The 21250-nt window shown below is 39.6% G+C and overlaps 1 protein-coding gene across 1 annotated transcript in view; it reads left to right on the top strand.

The window, feature by feature from the left end:
- Positions 1-18894: 18894 nt before the first annotated feature.
- Positions 18895-21250, top strand: part of syt14a (synaptotagmin XIVa) — a 53608-nt gene continuing 51252 nt past the window's right edge. Inside the window, exons 1-3 of the mRNA XM_071914275.1 lie at positions 18895-18962; positions 19113-19251; positions 20604-20652. Coding sequence (XP_071770376.1) covers positions 18895-18962; positions 19113-19251; positions 20604-20652 — 256 coding nt within the window. The remainder of the gene's footprint in view (positions 18963-19112; positions 19252-20603; positions 20653-21250) is intronic.

Raw genomic sequence — 21250 nt, forward strand, 5'->3', positions numbered from 1 at the left:
CACACACACACACACACACACACACACATATATATATATATATATATATATATATATATATACCACCATAACTCCATCTACAATGTAGTAATTTATGTGCTGGTTATTCAAAATCCTTAATAGTCAGAATGCCACTCAATAAATCTCGATGGAACAACCATGAAAAGCAAAATCCCACCCAGTTGGTTAACCTCAAATTCCATTTGCATCTCATGCGAGATATAGGACGTTGATCTAATATTCGTACAGCACTGTGTTTTTGTTAGGAAAAGAAAAGGAAATCAACCAAGAATTCTAAATAACATTTGGCTTTATCTGAGTGAGACTTTCTCAATGAGAAATAAAGTTAATATGATTTACACCTCCTGATATTCCTCTTCTCACTAAATTATAATTAGCTGTTGTACAAAAGGTGCCACTACAATAAATCTTAAGTGTTCTTTCATACAACATTTTTGGAGGGTTTTGGAGAATGAGTCAAAATAAGAGGACATGAGGAATAGAGGACAGCAAGGTTCACCTCTAGAAAACAGCACAGTGATGTGAACTGTCCCAATGTAAACTAGGCAAATAGACCACCCACTTGCCTAGGGCCTTGGGGCTATGTTAATCACACTTATCAAAGTGAAATTCAAAAACACATTGTTCATCATGAGTCTAAAGTATAGGAGGGATTTCGAAAAACGTTCAAAACTGAACCCCAGGTTCACTTGCAGTTTGTTTTAGTTAGTTTTGGTCTGAACCATAGTGGAAAAGTTGACTTTGTTGTATATTTGTGTTTGGTTCATTAAGGTTTACACTGGCCAATTACAAGTGAACGAGGGCTTGTAAACAAAAGTCACATAGCTCATTTATTGGACAGAGTTTTGGTCACCTGTCATCCTGCCTGGTTTGAAGTCCCTGTAACTTTAGCTAAGCATGATGGACTTGTCTGCTTTCTTTGCTGTCATTCTTGCTCATATGTAGCTATTTCTTCATGTGTTCTTACCTGGTATGAACACATGAAGAAATAGCTACATATGAGCATCTCATACTCATAAAGTCATGTGTTTTGGGGTTGTTTCCTGTTGTTGGTTCAGATTATGTTCTCACTCCTAACAAACTGCGCCACAGTTCTTTTATTAGTGGACAGAGACTCACATTTTCAGGTGTCTCAGTGCCGTTATTTGGTGCCACCTGAGTTTGAATGGCATTGTTCTCACCTGGTCAAAAAAACAAACTAAAGAAGTAAACTCTCCAGAGTTAAATAAACCGCTCCAAATGTGCTTGGTGTGAATGCACCCTCAGAGGAAACCCTTTTCCCCCTGAATTATTCAGTCACACCCTGCCTCTTCACCAACTGTCTCACCATCATCTCACCCCGCACCCCCCACTCTCCAGCTTCAACTTCCCACCGCATTAGTCAGCAAAGTGCCAGTCTCTGAAAAGGCCTGGATGATGGCAGCCCCTGTCAGCGATATTTCACCGGTGACTGCTTGGATGCTGTTCGGCTGCTCTGAGATTTATACAGCGCTGCCAGGACTCGGGCAGCACTTAGTGCATCCAGAGGCCGGGCTGTCAGCACCGGTGGGACGATGTGTTTCTATCTGGGCTTGTGATGGGGAGATTGTACAGACATGATGGACTGTCTGGAGAAAAATGTAACAGGTTGCTTTTATCTGTCATGCTAGAGTAAAGAAACAATATAGTTCTTATGATTTTTTTAGACTGTCTGGGTGAGTCAATATTTGCAAGTAATTATGTTGTTTAAAAGGTGCAATTACAGAGTGCAACTTCTCAATCATTTAATGTTTAAAGTTCATATCCAGCTCCAGTACAGCTGCATCTGTATTCATTAGCATGTGCTGACACTGCTATACTAGGGAAATAATAAAAATAAAAATAATAATACACTTTATTTATATAGCACTTATCCAAAAGCAGATTTCACAAGGTGCTTTACAGAAAGACAATAAGACAAGAATAGTAAAATACATAATAGTAAACATGATATAAAAAAAAATAAAACACTGTAAAATTAAAGAAGAAACAACACAAGATTAAAGGGGCAAAATGAAAAATGTACATTATTATTAAAATTACATATTACTACACATATATTAATATTATTATTAGAATTACATTTTTTAACAATTTCTGAATTTTACAGCTCTATCATTAAGTGATTCATTAATTTCAATTTAATTGGTGCTCCAAGGCCTTAATGTTCCTATGGTAGATCCTCACACTGTTTTCTCCAGTCTGGTGTATGAAAATGAACAGTCAAGTAAAAATAACTGGACCTGGAACCCTCATGTCGCGGATATTCGGGTTCCATTAAAGAGTGTATTGGTGTCTTCAATCACATTTCAAGGTGTGACCAAATGTGTTCATTCTACTAACTCAGATTCTGCTTCACTTCTTGCGTCCGCTGCCTTTATCAAGGCATATGTCACTCCAAAGGAACCGATGTAGTAGCATGCTGCTTCTAAATACCAAATACATCAGAGCTCCTTAAGCTTGTTAATTGGATATACCCAGCGGGCTCCCTGTGAAAAGAACATCAAGTGACTCTCCTAAGCTTGTGTACCCAAAGGCTTAATGAAATGACTGGAATACATATTAATGCGAGGGAAAATGCATCCGACAGTTATGCAGTAATTTGCTTGTAGGAAAGCTGTAAAAGTACACCGTGTTTTGTTTGACAGATTGAGGATTATCCAAAAATAGGGATATTCTTTCAGGAAATATCATCTCGATAGGAGAGAGCTACATGCATCAGCTCCTGTGACAAGCTGTAGACAGATCGGCCGTCGGCTTTAAATGAATTTCACATATCTTGGTCAAGCCTGGTTTTCCAGCCAGTGGCTCCAACGCAGCACGGCTCACATGCTTGACATTCCAGATGTGTAGCGCGCGCGTGAAGCCTTGTGGAGTCACGTCATGTCCTGAGGTAGAGCCAAGTACAGAATAGGCAGTGAAATGGGTTTGTCCGTGGAAATATTATGTATTAAAATAACAAAGAAGCTCTTACTTTCAGGGGTTTTGATATTATATTACAAAATAAGATTGTGGTGTCATTTTGACCGTATCTCCCATGTCTTACTGAAGCGCCTGACATATTATTCCTCAGTGTCTTGTTGTGCTTCAGTGCCCTTTTCAACCAGTTCAGCTGCTTCCAGTGCTGTAACCATGATGAATAAGTAATGAGTCTGGTACCAATTCATTGGTGACTTTGCATCTCTTACTTATAAGACAAGATGTGTAAACCAAAAAAAAAAAGTGTTTATTTTTGCTATCATAATGCATTTTACTAAATATTCACAAAGGTTAACTCAGAATAATTGTTTCATCACATAGATGTTGTATGAAGTGGATCGCCACATGCAGGCATGTATGTGTGAGTGTGTGTGCGTGTGTTTAAAGGTGCTACCTGTACTGTATCATTTTGTGTTTCTCAAATTTCAGACCACATTTCCCATAAACCCTCTTGCTTCCTGTCGATTGAAGAGGATGTTGCTACATTTGCCCCTCCCCCTCCTGGTATTGCGCCATTTGCTTTGAAGAGCAAGAAAAAGGATAAGAGCCTTAATAACAGCCTTGATAGCAGCCAATATGTATTCTGACCAGATAAGTTGACATCAAGTTGAAACTATACAGATAGAATAGCGGAACCGAGATAAAGTTGTGCATTACTTGGAAGGTGAAAACAGTTCTTGTACCGTTTTTAGGCTGTAAAGCAATCCAGCAGATTTCCTGCCAAATTCGAGCTGGTGGCTTACAATGTAAAATGCAAAGTAGAGGCTGCCAATCTGCTCTGTGATGGTCTCATTTTTTTATGGTAATTATACCAATGTCTCAAAATTAATGTGGTTATGATTTACTGATATTAAAATAATGCACGTAGCACCTTTTAACCATAGAAAAGGCCAGCAGCGTTAGGATTCTATGCTGATGACAGTTTATTTAGTTCCTGTTAATAGGACAGATTTTGCATGTGGAACGTGGCAGACAAATAAACTTGTACTGCTGAGTTAGTTAAGTACAGTGACTAATTAAGTGACTAATATGTGTGTGGAATAGTGGGTAAAGATCTCTTTTGGCTGCCTATGTCCCATCCTAGATCCTTCCTTCTGTTTCGAGATATTTGGTTGTGAGTGTTTCTCTATGCAGGGTGCGATTTGTAAAACAAACAGTGGGGGGGATATTTTGGAATGCATTTTTGCCGGGTGAGAATGTGCGTACCTCCACGCAAGCAAGTGTACACTTTCTGAGTCAGCTGAGGTGAGCTCCGTGGCAAAGAGAAGGATAATATCAAAGAGATAATTTATGCGACATTTTATTTTGCGCCTTAATCTTTTCAGCGCACCATAGCAGCCCACTAGGTCTCAACAGAGTTAAATATTTATAGATGCGTGCGTTAACATCCTTTTTCTGCAAGCCTGATTTCTATTCTAGTGGAGTAAATAGGTTTCCATATCGTACAGTAATGTGGGAATAGGAATAACGCACATCAGATAATAAATAATAGTAATGGTTGTGCGTAAAGATACAGTGGCTGCTTTGGCTTGAATCTACACAGTTTTATGCGTCTGGCCCAGGTGATGCCAGCTGTGTGCTAGTCAGCATGTGTTTGTGGACAGCAGCGATGCTGACAAAAGGAAGAAAGATTTCTCACGTACCGTTCTTTTAGCAAAAAATTAGCGTTGATGATGGACCTCCTCTTTTTACACTTTCCCAGTAGACGGATCATAGGCAGAGTGACGCCCTTCTTTTATCCACAGCTTTGCAAATTTATGAGCTGGAAAGAACGCAACTTCTATAATCCATGCGTGAAAAGGGAGAAAACCCCATGGTGTTTTTTGTTTTTTTTGGAAGATGTTTGCGCCATGTACTGTCATATTGGAGAAATGCAGGAATTTAATTCACTGACTGAATAAAACACACAAGAGTGGAGGAAAGCGTCTCCACCTGCGGTTAAATTTATGATCAGAAGTGGGGAAATCAAAAGCCCCCCCCCGAGCAAATTGCACCCTGCCTCTATGGATTACTCCAGGGATTAATGTGAGAGTACTCTGGGTACACACTATGTCCACCTAATACAAGGACATAGATATACATAGATGCATTCTACACACACTGCATGCAGTTACTCACTACAAACTGACACAAACAGATATCTTCTCTGCGTATCAGAGTTTTCTGTCATTTTATCACTGGTTGTCTGGTGGCGAGGCAAGGGATTTGTTACTTGCAGGATGTTTGTGCGATTGATTTATTGAACGCATCTCTCAGGTCGACACATGGCGAAGGAGGTTGGGAGCTGAATTTTGAGAAACAGTACAACGGTCTAATCCACAGAGCATTTCATCCATTTTAGGCCATGGCAGGGTGTTACTTTAAGTCCAAGCAGGAAGAAATAGAGAAAGGCTGAAGATGCATATTACAGTGTTGAGGTTTGAGTCGGTTAGGGAGTAACAGATTACATGCAATGGGATTACATGTATTGATTAATAATAAAAAGAGCTAACTATAATCTCTTACAGTTACAGTTACTGTTAGAAAAAAAATACAGATATTGACTCATATATTTTCTTTCCACTTTTTTTTCCACTCACCAAATATTTACAGATGAACAAAATGGCTGCAAAAGACAAGTTTAAAACTCACATTTCTAGTGGAATCGTTTTCTCTCACATCTCCAGCTGTTACCTTGTTTACAGGTTCAAGCTGCTATTCTCAGCTCTGCGGTGTTTGTGAAGTGAAGGGTCTGACTCTAAATTGGACATACGTGGCTTTGTCAGTTATAAAAATAAGGTATCAAACGCACTACTTTTAAAATGCGTTTCCAGCGCCCAGGGCTATGGATAGGGCTGGGAATATAGAGCATTGGTTGGATGTGATTTAACACAGTTCTCTCTTTCTTCCCAAGAACACACCCCATACCACATAGTATGTTGTACAAATATTTGGAGTCAAGTCTGGGGAAACTGCTGTCTTTGTCTCTTTAGGAAGTTACAGTATATTTGAGCTGTCTGATAAGCTGGCTAATCTTTGGTGTACTGTGTCCTCCACTAATTGGCTTTACTGGGGCTTATTCTGAAGACTCCGCCTAGTGCCTTTTAATATGGCAACTGTTTCATGAGCAACTTAATGTAGCACAAACCTTTCCTCTGCCAGTTTCAATAAAAGACATTGAGTGATTTCGATGGAAATGAACACCGACAAGCAATCAATATCACAAACCAATTATTGCTGTTGTTGAGAGGATATGCAGTCGCCTAATGAATAAAAATCACATCAGCAGATCCTCTCTGTCTGTTTTCCTGCTGGCAACAAGTGTGAGGAAAGCTACATGCTTAGCTGCAGTTCCCTACTAACATGGTTATTATAGTTTTATACTTTCCTGAAAATAATTATAAGCAATAATCCACAACATTTTCATATAAATAAATGTTTATTTTGCTACTCTCTACCTCTGATTGCTGTAACACAATAGTGATTCAACTTATATCCAGTTCATGAAAGCTTTTCCATTTGCTGTTCTAAACATGTGGTGTCTGGTAGCTCTTTCCTGGGAAAAATAACATTGGCGCACAGGAAGAAGAAGAAAAATCTGTCATAGTACAGTACAGTAACTCTACAGTAATGAGCACTTAGCACCAAAGATGGAGAGAAAATGAAAACAAACTGGATTACAACTTCGAGTTTCATCTTTGGTTAGAAAAATTATTTTTTGCATGCGTAGTTGTACTTTTTAATGAGGATGGGACAATATGCTTATCTCACTATGCGATTCGATACGCGATGCGGTTCACAATTCAATACAACCACAATACAATATAACAAATAAAAGTTCAATGACAACAAAGTCTGACTGTGCAGAATTATGTTTATTTCTGAGCCACAAATCTTTCTAGCGATGGCATTGGCTTGCTAGAGTGTAAACAACAATTTAAAAATGTCATTACAAAGTGCAAATAATAAATAATAATAATAAAATAAATAATTTGGATGGAGAGCTTGTGAAACTGTGATGGTCAAGCCGTCTCATTTGTGATTACTACAGCAGAATAACATGGAGCTAATATCGCGATTAATTTTTCTGCCCCACGATACGTATTGTCCCATTTTTTGTATCGCGATATATTGAATTTCCATATATCGTCCCATCCCTACTTTTTAATTTTTCATAACTCTGTCTCTTTGTGTGAACTTAAAAGTTACCGGGGGCAGCAATGGTCCCACCCCAATGGTCCTGAGTTTACTTCTCCAAGTCCCTTACTGTCACAGGACATTCTCCTCACTGAGCTCTAACAACTGAATTTCTCTGTCAGGTCACCTTCATTTCCTCAGGCTAACTTTCTGTGTCACAGCCGCCTCTTGGCCTCAGTCCATCCCTCTCTCTCCTGAACCCAGACAGTACGGCCCAGTCGGCGGCCTGATTTGAGGGGGGCAGGTAGAGGAGATTCCTTAAGGAAACTGGGACGAACCCTAAAAATGCCCGGGCCGGCCCCAGACAGACGTCTGCAGGAGGAGGGGAACAGTGTGTGTATCGCGTGGGATGCCACAGACTTCACCTTGACTTACTTTACCTTATGAAAAATGAGACCCCCCCCCCCCCTAACCAGACAAGGTTATAAGGGTGAGAAACAAGCCCTCACTAACGGTACATATTGATCACAACTGGTGGTCCAAATTGATTTCTCTCAGGCTCGAGGAAGTGTTAGGAGATAATGTGAACTTCTCAGTATATTGACTGGTTTTTAAGAGCCAGTATTCTCTTTCCAATGTGCACTCACCAAAAGCATCACAGGTAATAATAATAATAATAACTTTTATTTGTATAGCACCTTTCATACAAAATGTAGCCCAAAGTGCTTCACATAAAAAGTAAAATAAAAATAAACAACAAAGCTAAGCAATTAACAGTAATTTAAGTTAAGATTAGTAAAATAAAATACAACATGCTATAAATATGGTAATATAAAATACTATAATACCATAAAGTACCAGGAGGGACAAAAGTAAGAATAAGAATATAAAAGGGTAAGAACATAAAAAGCCACATAAAATAAACTTAATTAAATGCCAGATTAAAAAGATAGGTCTTTAACCTCTTCTTAAAAATACCAAACGAGCTCGCCATTCTGAGAAGCAGAAGGCATCTTCGCCAGAGTTCTTGTGCACAACAGTAGGAACATCTAAGAGAAAGCTAGAAGAGGACCTTAGTGTTCTGGCAGGGATATATATATATATATACATATATATATATATATATATATATAAATGAAAGATAATCTTTGATATAAGAAGGTGCTAGGTTATTTAATGCTTTATAAACAAGTAAAAGGACTTTAAAATCAATTCTAAAAGGTACAGGTAGCCAGTGCAGTGTTGCAAGTATTGGAGTAATGTGTTAATTTCTCTTTGTTTTTGTTAAAATTCTTGCCGCAGTATTCTGAATTACCTGTAGTTTTCTTATAGATTGTTTTGGAAGTCCAGTAAAAAAGGAATTACAGTAGTCTAATCGGCTTGTAATAAAAGCGTGTATAAGCATTTCTGCATCTTTCTGAGTTAAAAAAGGTCTCACTTTGGCTATGTTCCTAAGATGAAAGAAGGCTGTCTTTGTGACCTTGTTAAAATGGGAATTAAAGCTAAAGTCAGAATCTAAAATTACACCCAAATCTGTTACTTCGGTTTTGACCTGTTTAGCCAGACAGCCCAGCATTGAGTGTAGTTTGTCTCTTTTTGCTTTAGGTCCTACAAGGAGAATTTCATTAATTGGGTGTCATCTGCATAGCAATGGTAATTGACGTGATGCCTGATGATGTGACCAAGTGCATAGATAGAGAGAGAAAAATAGGGCCGAGAATACTACCTTGAGGAATGCCATAATCAATATCAGCTGTCTGGGAAACATAATCACCCAAGCTAACAAAGAACTGTCTCCCGGTTATATAAGAGCAGAACCAATCAAGAACAGTATCAGAGAGACCTACCCATTGTGGTCAATCGTATCAAATGCAGCGCTCAGATCTAGAAGGATGAGGACAGCCACTTTATTTGCATCAACAGTAGTTCTAAGATCATTAACTACTATAAGTAGGGCTGTTTCAGTGCTGTGGTAGGTCCGAAATCCTGACTGGAAATTGTCTAACGTGCCGTTTTTGGTTAGGTGATTATATAGTTGGTTAAAAACAGTCTTCTCTAGGACTTTGCCAAGGAAGGGGAGGTTAGAAATTGGTCTGTAATTGTTAAGGTCAGTATTGTCCAAACTTGTTAACGAGCGCCCCCGGTCGCGGGGGCAGCTGAGCCATCTTGCAGCAAAATCGCGATGGAAGATGGTCTATTTATAGAATATATGAATGTTATACTGTTTTGAAAACATGGGGTCTTCAGCTTTCAGAATCTGTAAACCAATTGTATGTTGACCAAACTATGTCTTATTACAAAGTATTTTAACAATGAAGTCGTACAAATATAAACTTCGTAAATATAAGAAAAAGTTGTGATCAAAAGAGCCGGGATAATTTTCTCGTCAGTCTACAATAACATGCTTGGTATCGCTTGAAACTAGAAATTCCGAGCTTTCCAATGACCCTAAACGCACCGCGAATTGGAACGATACATGTCCGCCATTTCCGGGGAAAGGTAGCAGTCAAAAATCACATTTTATAGTCTTACTGACAAAAATCTATGTTTTTGCCAAAATATTTCACCAAGGCTTATGTTATTTTCGCCAAAAACGGCAGATTTTAGTTACTCACGTTTCTACCGTAAGTTTGAGACTGTTTCTGACAGCGATCTTCCAGCTCTCCTCACCAGCCATTTTGGTCCAGACTCTATGGAGCTCTATGGAGGGAGCTCAGGCTTTCGTCGCCATCTCGCAGTGGTGGGTAGAGTACTGAAAATCTAAGTAAAAGTGCAATTACTCCCATAAAAAATGACTCAAGTAAAAATGAAAATTACCATTTGAGAAACCTACTCAAGTAAAAGTAAAAAAGTACCTGGTTAATAAATTACTCAAAGTACAAGTTACTTTCCATTTTAATATTTTTTAGGGTGTGCAGGCCAGTGCAACATAATGAAAAAACAGCACTTGTTGATAAAACTTTCTTAGCCCTTTATAAAACAGAATATAAGTCTGTTTAACTCTAGTATTCACAGACATATATACCGAATACAATACAATTAATTAAAACTCAGATTTTCTGTTCGGTAGTATTACTCCCTGTACCAAGACCTCAGTCAATCAACTAGAGAATGAAAACTTCTCTCCATTCACATTTTTCATTTGGGGATACCCATTTGTTGGAAGCTGCCTCTTGTTCTGGGTTTTGCTCCGTCATCATCGCATCGTGGTCAAAAGACAGGTGGTGCTTATTTTTCTTCCAGGCAGCTGGCAACTTGGCATCTGCAGTAGAGGTGCTCCTCGCGCGCTCTCCCCCCCTACACTCAATCCCCGCATTTAGAGCAGACTAGTTGTAACAAAGGTATAAATGGCAAATGTAGTGAAGTAAAAAGTAGATTACTGGCTCAAAAATATACTCGAGTAAAGAGTAGAAGTACAGTTTAAAAAAAAGAACTAAAAGTACTCGTTCCTTAAAAAAAACTACTTTTTTACTCATGTGCGTTACTTGTAATGCGTTACTACCCACCCCTGCCATCTGGTGGCTGTATCGAAGTACTGACACCAATGAGCCTTATACCATTGGATTCGGCTGACTGAGCTGAAAACAACGATAGGTCACGTGTGAGGAAAGACCCCAGCAATCTCCATAAATCTGCCTGTATAGAATGGAGCTCTGTGGCCCATATATGAATATTGAATATTGATCAATATTCATTGTTTTTATTACTATTTCAATGTTTTTGGGAGATTTATGTTATTTGTAACATGGCTATATTGAAATAAATAGTGTTTTGAAATAAAATTCCCAGTAAACAGTCAACATGTAAACAGTAAACATGGCCAAAACATGGAGACCGCCTGAGTATATCTTTATAAATTGTATCATAAATGTTGTATTTTAGTGTATTTTCATCAAATTTACAGTTACAGTTGTAGTCAAAGAGTAGGAGAAGACATTCAGTTGCATCATTATCTATGGGATCTTGGTTATAATGGTGATATTGCCTTTTAAATTTAGATTATATACTAGGCGAGGATGAAAATATTATTTTTTCCTTTATTGCATCTCCATTTACTCTGGAATGTATCATATTCCTTAGCTTCTTACCTATCAAAGGAGACCAGAAATATGCATATAGGCCTTATGGTTCAGGAGCTATTCATGATTCATTTGGGGCATGTCATTTTGGGCAGGAGGCCTGAGAAATAGGCCTTTTACCATGGCTAATTTGAAGGCTTTGGGGAAGATGGCCGATTGTAGAGAAGAGTTTATTATCTTGGTTGTATCCTGGGAGAGGCAGTGAAAGCTATCAATAAAAAGCTTTGTTGGAATAGGGTCGAGAACACAGGTGGATGAGTTCATCTTCCTAATGGTGTCACTGATTTCTTTTTCATTGATCAAATGAAAGGATGTCATCCTTGATTGAGGCTCCTGGACAGGGAGATCCCAGGGAGTGGTAACAGAAGGGTTAAAAATATCAGCTCTGATGCCAACTATTTTGTCTTTAAAAAATGATGCAAATTCTTCGCATTTAAGAACAGAATGATTGTTAAAACAAGCAAGAGGGGCTGGATTTAAAAGACTGTCGATAGTAGAGAAAAGAACTTTGGGGTTGTTTTGATTCACAGAAATTATCTTCGAGAAATGGGCTTGTCTCTCCTTCCTGACAGCATTATTGTAAATACGTATCTGTTCCTTTCACATATCAAAATGAACATGCAGTTTACTTTTCCTCCATAGTTGCTCAGCTTTGCGGCAATTTTTTTTCAGCTGGCAAATAGCATTTCTCCACGGTAACTTATGGGATTGATACATTTTTTTGGCTTGAACAGGGGCAACTGTGTCTAAGGCATTTCTTAGTTTATTACTGAAATCATTTACAAGATCATCAACTGAGCAATTACTAGATGGAGGAAAAGTGCTAATCAGATTTGTGAAGCTTTCTATGGCTGCGGTATCAAGATATCGCTTTTTAACAACAGTCTCAGAACAGTCCCTGTTTCTGATCAGAAATGATCAGAAACAGGGACTTCGGAGATAGATGAGATGTCAATATCCAAACCCTTTGTGATGATTAAGTCGAGGGTATCCCCATGGTTGTGGGTGGCGCTCTTAACATGTTGAACAAGGTCGAGGCTGGCTATAAGATCCATGACTTCCATTGCCCTTGAATCAGAACAGTCATTTATATGAAAATTAAAATCACCAAGTAGAAGCGATGGACATAAAATCAGAGAACTCAGATAAAAAGTTGGTGTTGAGCTTGTTGGTGCCGATAGATAGTCACAACAAGTATGGAGTGTTACGCTCTAATGACCATGGTCAAGTATTCAAATGTAGAAAAATCTCCAAAAGTGCATTTGGTGTGGGTGAACTTATTAGAGAAGACAGCTGCAATTCCACCCCCTCTTTTATCTTGTCTAGTGGTAAACATGGAAGGCATTTAAACACACTAAAGTCTCCTCACAATTCTCCCCATATGCTATCATGTTAATTATTTTAATTATTTAGTTCGACACCTTTTTGGTTTAGGAGAGGCCCCTATACAATATCTCAAGCTCTTGTTGAGTTGTGTGAGTTTTTATGTAGTTATGTGGTTTGTCAAAGTGAACAAAGATGGAGTGCCACAGGAATTCAGGAACAATACATGATAGAAACTCTACAGGTCCCCCCCTACAGAGTTGATGATCTGATTAGACTTTGCAGCACCTTGCTGCATAAATTTACATATTAATGAGGAAAAACTGATTTCCTTGAAACCACTATAGCTCCATAATTCTTTAACATACTCTGTTATTAATATCACCCTTGTGTTATGTGAAGGCAAGTATGTTGACAGAGAAATATTTGCTAATTAATACTTTAATTATCTTAATTAATGACCTTGTTAGCATAACTGGTTCTCGTATATCCTGTGGCTATAACAAAAACACAGAGACAAGTCGACTTTGAGTAAAGATAAGTCTGAGACACTGATGCTACAGTATTTACAGTAGCAAGAAAATGGCTATATAGCAATTTTGAGCACTTTTTATGGCATTTTTGCTTTGTTTCATACCATACAATGGAGAAAGGTTTGAAGAATTAGAGAGAAATTGCTGTGCTTACATGCAACAAAGGATGTGAGCAATATACAGTATGCACCTTACCCAAGAGCACATGTAAGAAAATGTTATTTTTGACAAGTATGGTGTGTGGTGAGCGAAGCAGGAGCGAAAGAGCAGGGATAGAGCATCCCTCTGCCTCCCACACACAGCTGTTCTATCGATCTGCTGGGCAACGGCAGGAACTCGGCTTTCAGCTTCTAGTTTGGCAGAGATTTTCAGACAGCCTTGTCATGTAAAGGCACATTATCTTTCAATTGCTATGTTTACACCGGGCTATCAGCCATACTCTGTTTAAAGCCTTGTTGAGGTTAAGCTGTTTAAGTGAACCTTTGATACCCTGTCATTGAGTCTCTTTGTTGCCATGAATGAAACGGCAGACAGAATATTCCCTCTGCCTCTTTGACTGAGCAGTAGTAGGTTACTTTTAATACAGTGGGAAGAAATGATGAGCCCAATTAGTAATAGTAATTGTAAGTACTGCCTGCTGTCATGTTTTTTATTAACAGTGAAAACAAGTGAGTAAGATGTCTCTATGCCACAGTAACCAGTTTAATATGGGAGTAAACCAGGCATCTTAATCTTTTGTCTCTGGCTTGGCCACTATGCAACACTATGACACTACTGAAGCATAGACATAGATCTATTGATCAGATATGACTTTTAAAGAGCAATACCAATCAACTTAAGAATTCATATGTAGTCCTTATGTTCTTGGTCCAATCAATATTTATTAAAATGAACTTCTCTCTCCCACAGCTGGAAACCTGACAAGTATGACTTGAATGAATTTTTGATTGCATCAAGATGTAAGATCGCAATATATATGTAAAATATCCATTCTCAATAGAGAATGGATTGGAAAATATATTGAAGGTTAAAGTGCCCAAGGGGATTTTCTTAGGATAAGGGCACTTTCTCTGGATCAGAACTGGTAACACTACTATAGAGTAACATTCATTTGGGTCATTTTGGGTCTACAAAATATAGGTTGTTCTAGTTGTTCTTTGGTTTTTGGCTTTTGAGAGAAAGTTGTACAGGTGGATGAATATTGAATAGAAGCAGCATCAAATCTGTACTACATTTGCATGCATGTTGAACATCACCACCAAAACTAGGGCCAGTTGGGACGGGCGACTCAATCAACCCAGGACAAGACAATGTTGACAGAATGCAGTAATTCTTCAGAATGATAGGCTAGATTAGGTTATTTAATCATTTATCTGTGGAAGCATATTGTTTGATGGGTTTGCTGCATGTATAGAATTGATTCTTATCTTTGATCTATATACTGTATATAGAGGGATGTGCGGGCACAGATTTGTGCTCCTACATGTTGGCAATTGCAGCATTTTTATTACTTTGTTAGCATTTATTATATTGTGTCCCTTGTTTGTTGCTGCTGTGACAATTGAAAGGAAGGGAGAGCGGGGCATGAGTAAGTCACAGTGGCTTTATTTTTGAAACAAAATATTAGTCCAATTACACAAATGTTTACTTTCTTAATAAGAGCTTAATTTGTTGATTACAACAGTCTATATCATACTGTACACGTTTGTCTGAGCATCCCAGGCTGGGTGAGGGACGTTTTACCTGGTGTGCGGTGGGTGTCGATTTCTGAGATGTATGTTGTTTTCAATACGAGTATGTTTCTCATGTTATTATAGTATATATATATATATATATATATATATGTATATATATACAAATCTTCAGAGGAAATGGAATTGAGTGCACAAACACAGCACACTTGTCTATGTGACAACATGCCCCGTCATGTGTGACAACATGCCCTGACATGGGGTAAGTTGTCACAAGTTGTCAAGTGGTAACTTTTGCTTCCAGAAAATTACTCAAAATGTAAAAATGAGAAGACCTTAATCTAGCTAGAAAAATATTTATTGTATCTCAGTAGAAAGGCACTGCTGAGAAATACACCAATGAGTATAAGTGTGACATGCCCTGGTCTCCCCTACCTACAATATCTAGCTATCTGTCTAAACGTTTCATTTAAGACATATTTTTCTATTACGGGCATTTTTGTGTGTAAAGAGTATTACTGATTCCTTGATAGATTACCCATTATGGTGTACACATCTGAGAGTGGTATGAAAGATGGGAGAGAGAGAAAATGCAGATGACATGGGACAAAGGTTGTGAACCACTGCCAACATTACACCACTGCGATGCCAATTCTTTCAATACTACTTTGCAATTTTGCCAAGAAAAGTACTATACAAACATGAGAACTATTACTATTAAATGCAGCCAAAGCTTTCTGTACTGCAACCTGTAGGTAGATCCCAGAGGCAGTGGGAGAGCTAAGAGCCTGGGAGGCCTTCAGATGTATGACTAATAGTTTTCACTGTCTGGAAGCCTGTCTAGCAAAGAAAACCACAGTGAACTCTTTGTAAAGTCCCTCTGGATAACAGCGTCAGCTAAATGCCTAAAAATGTTCATGCATTTCATTCTACTCTGGGTATCTAGCTCATGTTATACTGGTTCATTGCCTTGCTGGACACTCACACCCCCCTATAGGGTGTAGGGTCCGACCCACTTAGCCGATAAAAGGCTTGACGACAATTCAAGCCGTCAGAGGACCTCAATGAGGCCACCTTGGTAGAGCTGTGGTCTCGCCACCAATCCTTCTTGAGTACCGGGAGTTCTGAGCTCTTCGATGAGCCTCTCTCTTATCCGAGAGTAACACATCAAAAAATGGATTCTTAAATTCTCCACACACAGTAGGCCGTTCATCATTGATAGATTCAATGCACTTGTAAGAGTTTGTGTCCCTTTTTCAAATATTAAGATATCATATTCAAAAGTTTTTAACCCAACAGAGAAAGTAGCGTAAGGGCAGAAGACACAGTTATTATACACAGATTCTAACCCTACCATAAATCAAATGTACCCTTGTTGCTTTGCACCCAAAACCCTGGATTATATCTATATCTTTGGTTTCTTGATGTAAATCAAGAAATCTGCATACGTATAACAACAAATACAAGAAAAGCAATTACAAAGTAATTTTTTCCGGGCCCATGGGACCGGCCTAAAAGATTGAAAGTAGCTAACTGACTTACTGACTGACTGATTGGATTGTTGAAAGTTGTGCGAGAAGTGGCGTCAAGACCTACACAGTTATGGTGGAATACGTGATATTGCGTTGTTTGCACTGTTAAGGCCCATTCACACCTAGAGCGACAAGTATAAAGATGACTACAAACTATAATGATACACTGTTGCTCAAGCATTCACACTACAATGATATCTTCGGTGCCGAATATTCAGACATAAAATGAAGCATGATTATTTTACCAACGTGCTTTTATTTTACTCGCTCTCAAAAGTAAATAACAACATAGCTGAAAGATTTGGGTTCATGAATTGCAGCAAAAGAAAGAGGAGCTGGCAGAATCAATAATACTCTTTTACAGCGCTTTCATTACATTATTGTGCTTTGTTTATATGAGAGCTAGTGGTCACCAAGTGAAGCTGTTCATTTCTTTACCAGTCGGTGACTCTGAAAACCACATCTACTGCGGATCAAAGTGGCTAGTCTCCATGTTGAGAGAAACACCTGTAACTTCACCGTGGCTAAACGGGTTTTCAATAGGCTACTCGTTGCCTTCCGGTCATAGCCATTAAAAAGATAGGATAACAACGCATTTGCCCATGGCAGATCAGGTTGGCCAAGACATGATGCTATTTTGTTAGTTAGCAAGATAACTAGCAAATACTCTAGTTATATCCAAATTAGTAAACACACTTTACCACTAATCCTAATAGCTCTTCCAATCCCGACCAGTATGTCAGGTTTCTTTTCAACATTTTTAGAGGCGATGGTCTTTGTCAAATAGCGCTGGGTTCCTCTGGACTCTGTAATCAGTTCCTCAGCAAGCAACACCATCACTGCAGTGAGCTACCGAATTCTCCCACCCCGTCCTTTGTAGAACTTTATTTTTATTGGTTGAAAATGTTTTATCATTGTCTCTACATCCAAAAGAACAATATAGTGATAGTTGTCATTTCGGATGTTTTTATAGTTATAGTTGTAGTGTGAACACAGACATTCTATTTACTTAGAACGATTTAAATCCTGTTATGGTTATAGTTATCTTTATAGTTATCATTCTAGATGTGAATGGGCCTCTATAGTGCCACTATAGTATATATATAGTATAGTATATAACCGGCCATACCGGTTATACCGCCTGCCACCAGAGGGTCTAAGTGCTATGTCACTACAATGAAAGTGAAACTTAAAATTCCTCTCCAAACTCACATGTTAACGACATTTATAAATGGTAACACTTTTTAATCAGAGATTTATAACACTGCTCAACACTCAGAGAGTTAATGTGAGTGCAGTGCAGATTCTGGCATATTGCCCTTCTTTAGGCTACCATTGGATTGCACTGGACACATTACTGTCACTAGGTAAAGACAAATAATTAATCCTATTCATCCTAATCTGTCATATTAGTGATCAGATATTAATTAGTGATCAGTATGTTGTTAGTATGTCCGCCTAACTTGAACATGGAAGCTCTGAATATGTGCTTTTATTTTGCAAAATACAAAATAATGGTATTCCCGGTGTGGGGCTAATAACACCGGTGTGGACTCCAAGACCGTATGCCACCGGTAACACCGCCCACCACGACAACCCTACTTTAAAGTTCGTCTGAGGATGTTGTGGGACTATCTCAGACCTCTATCTCCCACTGCCTGGTGCAGCTCTTAATGGCAATAAGCAGAAGCAACAGTATTGGCCAAACACTAACATGCATGGTCCAGCATTCCACAATACTTATGAGACAGCCAAAGATGCCAAGGTTTTGAATAAACCTGTGCACTATGAAGGCATGCCCAAAATATACAGTATGCACATCCAATAGTCCAAGTATATAGGAACAGCTCAAGTGCTTACACTAGAAGTGGATAAAAATAACACCTTTCACTCTTGGCCAAAACATAGCTGAAGTGATTTTGATACATTGGGCGGTAGCCAAACCCACTAAAAGACAAATGTCTGTGCTTCCAGATTTCCACTATGCGATGCTGCTCTGCCCGCATAAGAACACAAATCAACGGGTAGTTGTAGTTCGGTCCGGATCCGGACCTTGGTCCGGAGTTTGAGAAGCCCTGGCCTAAAGTATGTGCCTGTAGGCAACTAGTATTGGCTTAACGTAATAAAATAGACCTTTTAGTAATCCAGAGTTGGTGTTGGTTTTTCTCTGCCAATCTTCTTGTCACATAAAGGGTAAGTTGACCAATGGGTCAATTTCCCAAAAAGTCAGTCCTTTAAGAACATGTGGGCCCTCATTTATCAACCTAACGTAGAAACCAGCGCAGATCCGAGCGCAGAAATCATCTCACGACAGGGTTCATGTGTGATTCATGAAACGTTCGTATCTCACCAATCACAGCGTAAGAATGATCGGGCGTTGATAAATGTGGCGGCTGAAAACAATCATAATTTAAATATCATGCCCATAAATATTCTCGGTTCAGAGGCCTCGCCCCTAGAGTTTACGACATGGAGAGGCGTAATACGTCCAAGAAGAGAAACTTCTCTGACCTCAAAATAGAAACTCTAACGTTGCAAGTCCAATTGAACCAATTAGTTCTATTTGGCAGCCTGAAAAGTGGCATCAAAGGAAGTCGGAAAAATGCAGTATGGAAAGAAATCACTGCTGCCGTCAACAGCGTTGCCGTTGACAACTGAACTCCAGCTGAGGTTTGAATATTTCATTTATACATCTGTGATATGTATAGCCTATATATATAATAGTAATATAATAGCTTGTATTGCAATTCTTGACATCTAGGTGAAGAAAAAATGGTCAGACCTCAAACTCGCCACCAAAAAGTGTGTTGCGGCCCTTAGGCGCAGCACCACGCTGACTAGAGGAGGCCAGCTGGACCCCAGCCTTGCATTGACGCAGACTGAGGAGCGCGTGGCCGCGCTTATCGGGTCTGCTTCAATTTCGGGCATAAGTGGTGGAGGAGACACAGACGCACCACCTGTATCCGAGCCGGATAATTGTAAAAATTTAATAGCCTAGGCTACTAGTATTTTCTGTAGCCTACATTTAAATAATTACACGGTTGAACAACAATTCATGTATTCAACAATTCATTTATTTATTTCTTCATTTCAATGATGTTTCAGATCAATCAGAGCCAGGCACCAGTGGTGTTGTTCAGCCTTCGGCTACACAAACCGGCCTGGAGCCAGCCCCACAGAGCCAGGCAACCGCGAGCTGTGAGAGAGAGCGCGTGTCCTCCGCCCCCCGTGCTGGCCCACCACGACCCTGGATTCTGACAGCAGAGGTCCTGGAAAAACAAACAGAAATGTGTCGGTCAATGGTGGAGATAAATCGTTCACTTCTAGCCATCAACGACACTTTAAAGAGATAAACGAAAACCTGAAACGTGCATCACATAAATAAAATATTTGACTAAACGTTGTGCATTGTCTGTTTCCCGTACTGAATAGCCTACTTGCCAAACATAAGTATTAACACTTTACATTTCAGAAGCGATGAATGAGGTCCTGTCTCCTTCGTATAGCCCCCAGTTGGGGCTGTGCTGGCCACGGCTCTCTGGGCATAGGTTTATCTGGCATCGGAACATCAAATGGCACCCTGTTATCCTGCGCAATATTGTGCAGAACCCCACAGGCCAAAATTATGTCTCAAACTTTCTCTGGCGTGTACAGTAGAGTTCCCCCCACTGATCCTAGACAGAGCCATCTGCCCTTAAGCAACCCGATGCAGCGCTCCACCGTGGCCCGTGTGCGTATTTGCGCACTGTTGAATCTGCGTTCCTGCTCTGTTGCAGGGTTTGCCAGTGGGGTTACCAGGTATTCTGTGAGGGGATAACCTTTGTCACCTAGTACATGAATCACACCAAAATGTTAGTCATTGGAATACTTTTAGAATATTAATTTAACGCAGTAGTTACTCTCCGGCCCTGCAGTGCGCCCTCCTGTAGCCGTGTCCCTACGCTGCTATTTTGCAGAATGTAGGAGTCGTGCATGCCCCCGGGCCACCGGGCTACCACGTTTAGGAGAGATAGCCTGGCATCACAAATGACCTGAACGTTTATGGAGTGATAGTTTTTACGATTGATGAATGCGTAATCATTCATGGATGGTGGCTTCAGACGCACATGGGTACAATCAATCGCACCAATCACATTAGGAAACCCAGCAATCTCATAAAATTCTCTCTTAATCACGGTTTGCTGAGCATCATTGTATGGAAAGTTGATGTATTGACGAGAAAGGGACTTGATAGCCGCCAACACTGCTGGCATCGTTCTGCTAATGGTTGGCTGTGACATACCGGACCTATCCCCGATCTCCCGCTGAAAGGTCCCGGTGGCCAAAAACCCCAACGTGGAGAGCACCTGCACTGGCACAGGTATGGCATTTGAGCGTCTGGTTTTTCTCCTTAACCGAGGTTCCAAATTGTGGCATAATTCCAGAAGGAGATGCCTTGGGAGACAAAAGCGACTTAATAGCCACTCGTCACTCTCCATAAAAAGATCCCTGCGGTCTCGAAAAACCCTCTCGTGTCTTACGCGCGCGTAGAGGTCTTCTAACAGAGCCAGATCTGCCATTGCAGAGATTTGCTTAAAGCTCTTGTTTAAATAGGTGACTGAATGAGCATCTAACCTATCACATTGCACATCGGTTAGCCTCCCCATTGCTTTTAATTGCTTAATTGCTTAACACCAGAAAACTCTTAACCCTGTTAATTGCAAACAATTTGGAAATACCTATTTATGTTAGGGATAGGCTGTATGACACAGTCGATGTAGGCCTTTACAAAATAGAATATTTTGCCATAGGCTACATATTTTTAAGTGATGAATATGTGGCTGCATATGCTTAGATGCAGTCAGAATATATGGTCTAATAACAATTCTCTGACTCAGCCAGATTTGCTATGCTGCACCGCAAGTCCACGCTGACTCAAAAACTTGCGTACACGAGTTGAGACTTGACGTGAGATTTGA

The sequence above is a fragment of the Centroberyx gerrardi genome, chromosome 17, assembly GCF_048128805.1.
Source record: "Centroberyx gerrardi isolate f3 chromosome 17, fCenGer3.hap1.cur.20231027, whole genome shotgun sequence".
Classification (NCBI taxonomy): domain Eukaryota; kingdom Metazoa; phylum Chordata; class Actinopteri; order Beryciformes; family Berycidae; genus Centroberyx; species Centroberyx gerrardi.